Source organism: Monodelphis domestica, chromosome 6 (genome assembly GCF_027887165.1).
Source record: "Monodelphis domestica isolate mMonDom1 chromosome 6, mMonDom1.pri, whole genome shotgun sequence".
In the NCBI taxonomy this organism is placed as follows: Eukaryota; Metazoa; Chordata; class Mammalia; order Didelphimorphia; family Didelphidae; genus Monodelphis; species Monodelphis domestica.
The window spans coordinates 247,334,095-247,340,094 of NC_077232.1; the positions used below are offsets into that span (position 1 = coordinate 247,334,095).

At 41.5% G+C, this 6,000-nt stretch overlaps 1 protein-coding gene across 2 annotated transcripts in view; it reads right to left on the reverse strand.

Annotated features, from left to right (window-relative positions):
* Positions 1-5,400, reverse strand: part of AP1AR (adaptor related protein complex 1 associated regulatory protein) — a 47,779-nt gene extending 42,379 nt beyond the window's left edge. For both annotated transcript variants that reach the window (XM_056803072.1, XM_001364923.5), the window contains exon 1: positions 4,766-5,400. In XM_056803072.1, coding sequence (XP_056659050.1) covers positions 4,766-4,848 — 83 coding nt within the window. In that variant the 5' untranslated portion in view covers positions 4,849-5,400. The remainder of the gene's footprint in view (positions 1-4,765) is intronic.
* Between the last annotated feature and the right edge of the window lie 600 nt (positions 5,401-6,000).

Genomic DNA, 6,000 nt, shown 5'->3' on the forward strand with positions numbered 1-6,000 from the left:
GGGCTACCTTTTCCTACAAGGACTCTAGGAGGCTCATTTTCACTTCTGAGTAGTTCTAATTGTATAGAAAATTTCCCTGATGTGCCTCTTTGCCACTTCCATTCATTACCCTAGGTTTGTTCCCTCTGGGAACAAAGAGAACAAGTCTGATCCTCCTCCACTACACCCTTCAGATCCTGAATACCGACACCATGCTCCATACCCACCTCAGGCTTCTAAAGGCTAATGGTTTGCTTTTAGTTATTTCCTTGGAATAATGGAGGATTTTCTCAAGAGAATTACCAGGTCAAAGGGTAGAGTTTTATTTATAGATTTATATATTTCCACATTGAACTCCAAAAAGGGTGCCTTGATTTACAAAGTCAACAGCAATGTATAATTACATCTGTTTCTCTATATTCCAAACAACACTAAATTTTATTAATAACCTTTTCCCCCGCTAGTTTAATACACACACAACAGACTAGTGCCAATTTACTAAACCTAGTACTTAAGTCCCAGTGAAAATTAACTAAGCTAGGAGGAAACTTAATTTCAGTGGAATGTATTAGAAAATACACTAGACTGGAGTTACAAGACTTCAAGTCCTGCTTCTGTTATATCTCAATGTGACCTTGGACAAGTCTTTGGGTCTCAGCATCTCATCTATAAAATGAGAAGTTCACTTTTAGCATGAAAGTTCTACAATTTTTTATCATTTATCTTGAGCCAGTTATCCCTTGGTATAATCACCCTGAGGAGTTAATAATCAAATTTCTTCATTTACACCTACATGTCAGATTGCCATGTTGGCAATTGGGGGAGAATAAATGATGGCAACTGAAACAACAGGGAACAAGTTTCTTTTGCATTCTATCACCAGACCCCCTTTCTAACCTCTGCCTATTGCTATGGGTTTTGTCCTCTGGGACCAATAACAAGTCTAATCTCTGTTTCTATTATCTGATGAGGCTAAAAACAAATTCTAAAACCAAAGACTGTTAATATTGATGTAACTCCATCTAATGTCATGAATTATTTTCTGAAAATATTTTACATGAAACAATATTGGAGAACATTTAGTTTCATTAGAGCAATGTTTGTTATAAATAAATCTAAAGATGCTAATAGTTTTGTTATTTACGCCATGACTTGGTTAGAGCATTTTAATAAACTATACAACTGAAATAAGGCTGTATAAGGTATTATTGTATTTTGATGATTAGATCTGAGCCATAACTAGCAATCTGATGGTAAGGGCAAATTAGTCAAAGATTCCTACTCTAATCCTAGTGTAACATTTTCCTGGATGAACTTGGTATCTGTGCTATTTCTCACTCTTACTGAGCACAGCTGAGGAAGCACAGCCTCCTTTTCTGGAGCCAAGGTCCTCACCCCAGGCAGAAAATCCTGAAAGGCTTTTAAAGGGTTTTCCAAAGGTTCCTGAGTCAAAGGGAATGCCCACTCCTCCATAAAACAATCTGGCTTCCATCCTGTAAACCCTAAATCAAGTGAATGATCTATAGTATATATAAAGTATATAAATATATAAAGTATGTATATATATATATACATATATAAAGTATAAGTTTAATATGTGGCAAACATTGTTATAGATGCTGGAGAAAATTTATAGTAAAAAAAGTGAGATAACCTCTACTCTCAAGGAGTTCATACTCTATTGAGAAAGTCAATACATAAATGAAAGTTCGGCTGCAGGGTAGATGGGAAATGACCTGAAGTCCTATGGGTGAAAAAAGGGGGTGGATAGCTGGGCCCAGAGGACTTTAGGAAGCAAACAGAAGGTAAAGCCCTGGGATCAGTAAAAAAGCCTAGGGGAAGGGAAAAGTCAAGATGATGGGTTCTGGGAAAGTCAAAGCAGAGGGAGAGTTAAGAAGCTGTATCTAGGCCATCCCAGATGGATTCTGAAAACAGTCTAGGGCAGAAAAGGAAGGGGGAGGGGGAGGTCAGGGATAGGGTTAAATTTAAATAACAACCAAGAAGTTTGGTATACAAATATGCCCGTGAGATATATTTTTATAGTCTCAAATATCCTCTGAATTATCTACAAGAAAATTTGAAAATTCTGCTTTCCCCTCAACTGCCTTTTGGTGTCAAGCTGGGGGGCTGGGAACTATTTCCAATGCACCTCTTAAGGACAACATAATTAGACTGTGAAACTACTATTTAAAAGCCCAATGTAATGCACTTAAAAGCCAAACATAAGTGACTTGATTATCCACTATTTTATATTATTTCAGATGTGCTCCTCTCCATTAGGGAATATAAGAGATAAATGTCTTCCTGGAACTTCAACCTTTCAGAGCATCAACAAATCTGGCAATTAAGTGAAAAGGGTCTCTATGCACATTAGTCTCCCAATTACTACATCTGAAACTTCATCTCTCCTACTCCACTAGGCAGCCTACTGTACACATATATACTAATAAGCTGGGTTACCTAGTTTCTCTCACATAAGTTAGAAGCAGCAAGTTATGAAATGTCAACCTTTGAAGTGATAGATGACAGACAGCCCACCAGGGAAAAGCAAAAAACCCAAATGAGCAACATAACCCATGAGTTTCATGAAAGAGAGGGTCATTTAGTTTTCCCAGTTGCATAGTCTGTCAGTTTCAAAGCCAAGACTCAAACCTCTCATCTCTTAAAATGTTATGGTTTTTTGCACTATTTTAAAAAGTAAAAATGTGTATAATGTACCTTAGAAAGAGTGATTAAAAATTTGTTACAACCTTTAAGGCTAGGGCACTTTAAGAATTAGAAATCAAGTTACTTAAAAAATTCAATTAACATCATTCCATGATGATACTGAATGAGCAATTTCTGTGCCTAGGCTCTATGCTAATTTTAGATCCAGAAACCTATTTGTTCCAGAAAATGCAAAACAGTATATGACATAACACAAACTGATAATATGGGGTACTTTAAAACTTACAAAATATTTTCCTATCTACAATAATGCTAATTTAAAAAGAGCTTTATAAATATTTTCTCATTCAGTCTTTACAACCACTCTGGGAGGTAGGGGCTATTATTAATCCAATTTATAGATGAGGAAACTGAGAAAGATAGCATGCTGTACAGTTACTTGCCCCAGATCACACAGCTAGCTAGTGTCTGAACATTGGAATTGAACTCAGGTCTTCTTGACCTCAGGTTCAGTATAATATCAGTCGCATCATTCAATAACCCTGTGAGTTAAATACAGGAATAATCCTCATTTTACAAATGAGGAAACTGAGGCTCTAAGAGATTAAGTGACTTTCTGTTGATTACACAGATAAGATCTGTTTGAGATGTACTTGACCTCAAATGTCCTCCATCTATATACATATTCACTAAGTCATAGTTGAAAGTTTAAACTCTAGGTCCTTAGAAAAGCCACTGAACACTCTAAAGCAAATTACTTTAGAAGAAGTATCTTAATTCTCTTTAAAGTGAGCAATCTCAAAATTTTAGGAATGCAGTGCAAAAGCTAAGGAAAATTGGTTCATCCCCAAAGAAGTTGAGCAGCAAAGAAGGCTGGGGGATTGATCCAAATTCTATAATGTGGACCAGTCCCAGAGTACAATATTATAATGTAAACAGACTTCCAATAAGGTAGCCGCAAAGCTGCAGTGTAGTGTCCCTCTTTGCTCCTACCATTAATGTCATGTGAGTATCTAAAGGAAACATAGTAACATGATCAGTACTCTGTACTATAGCTATATGAGGACCTATAATTAGTGACTACAATACCTTACTACTTCTTTTAATTTATATTTCAAATTACTTCCCTTAAAAATCCAAACTTCTAACTCGTATGACCCTTTTGGGAAAGTTAAGCGCCCATTTAAATATTCAAGTCCCATCTACATTTATGTGTATTTATGCATGCATCTAAAAACCAATATATAAAGTCCCAAAAGTCAGTGCAGTTTTAAACTTTAGTGGTCCAAAAGTTTTGTCTTGTAATACCTTGTATAATGTACATATGTGAAAGAATAATTAGTGAATGCTGCTAATCACTTTCTTTCATTGCTATCCAAATTACTTCCATTAAAAATCCATTTGTAACAGTCTTGTAATCTGTGTTCAGGTGTATGATGGCCTAAGAAGTAGTGACTGCAGCTCCTTACTACTTCTTTTCTGTTTTCCCATTCTTTCCTTTAAAAATCCGACTGCAACAACTTCTAAATCTTTTATCATCTCTTTAGGAAAGATATGCAACATTTAAATTCTTAAGGCCCACCTATAGATACACGTATTAATGTATTCATTTATGCACCCACACTTATAGTGTGTTCCAAGTCTTGATGCAGTTTAAAAGCTGCATTGTTTTTAAACACCTTGTGTAAACACACATATAAAGGGCTCCTGATTTGTGACTGGAACTCTTTCTTTAGCTTCATTTCCCAAAGTACTTTCATTAAAAATACATTTGAACAGCCTCTAAAATTCTAGAATCCCCTTAGGAAAGCAAAGCTAGGGTTCAATAGAGAAGCTAGCCAGTAGGCTCCACCTTTCACAAAGGGTGTGTCAGGAAATCAAACACCTGAGCAAGAAGCCCCCTCCCCTTTCCCCCCTCACTCCGCCCCTTTTCTGAGAGGGAGAAGGGGTTCCCAGTGTAAGCTCCTCGCTCCCCTCTCCCCAGGCCTAGAGAGGGCAGCAGGGGCTCCGGCAACTTGGGCCTCGAAGGGGAGGCAGAGCTTGGAATTAGGGAACGGGGGTCCCCCGTAGGGCGCCACGCTTTAAAGGAGTCGACGAGCTGTCCTTCCCCCTAGCTTACCCTCCGCCGCCGCCTCCCCGCTGGAGCCGTCCTGCTTCCTTGCGGAGAAGCCCAAAGCACTGGGTCCAGCAGCAGTTCCCCATGGCATGCCGCTCGTCCTGCCCCAGACCTCAAAGCCGAGCGGCACCCCCGCCGCGCGCGCGCCTGGGAACCGGTCTCGGACCCTGCAGCCGCATGGGCGCGAGGAGCCGCTGGCGGGCGGACGGGCGCGCGCGAGGGCGCGGGGGCTCTGCGGAAAGCCGCAGGCGGGAGGGTGCTAGGGTCGGCCGGGAACCGCGGGCAAGCGGGAGAAACAAAGGGGCTTAATACTTCAGTAGCCGGGCAGCGGCCGTGCAACGAAGCAGAGCCTGAGCTGGGCTCCCCGGCCTTTCTCCATCCGCCCGGCACCCACCGCCTAGGTGCGACCCTCAGCTCGCCAGGTGGAAAGGGAGAACCGCCGATCCCTTCAGAGTCCGGCACGTAGACCCCGCCCTGCCCACATGTCTCCGGCCGGCTTCGCCACCTCCCCCGTCGCTAAACCCGCCCCACCCCCGCCGGGCCCGCCTCTCGCGCTGGAACTCGAGACCCTCCAGGATACATGGGGCTCTTGCGTCACTTCCGCTGGCTCCTCCTCCCAGTCTCCCCTCGTGCTGCCGTAGCAGGCAGAGCGGGTTTTGTCTTTTGAAGTGGATGTCTTACCAGGCTTTCCGTAGGATTAGCTTCCTGACCGCATTAGCCCCGCCCTCTTACCTCCTCTTTTGAAGGGACAAGTTCACTGCTACACTGAGTGTCAAGAGTTACAACTTCGATTTTGGGCTTTACTCTCTGCCTTAGGCGAACAGGGATGGGTTAGAAAGAAAGGATAATGAAATAGTTCTCATCCTCCATGTATGTTCTTACTGAAGTTTTCACTCCTAAAAGTTAAATAGGATCCCGGGGAATATTGCACCTGGAGAAGGTCCCTGGGAATATTGCATTTAGAAGGTTAACTAGGATCGGGGGAATATTGCACCTAGACCTTAAATAGGGTCCCCCGGAGTATTGCATCTAGAGGGTCAAATAAGGTCCCGGGGAATTTGTGTGTTATTTTGGAGATCCCCCACCCATCTTTCTAATTCGACCATATGATTTTTCTCGAATGTAAGGGGCTTTAGAATCTTATCTCTTTCATCTTTCTGCTTAGGTATATTCCTTAAAGAGGTCAAAGACAGAAGGAAGATCCACTAAAACATTTATTTCTGTGGTAGCAAAAAACT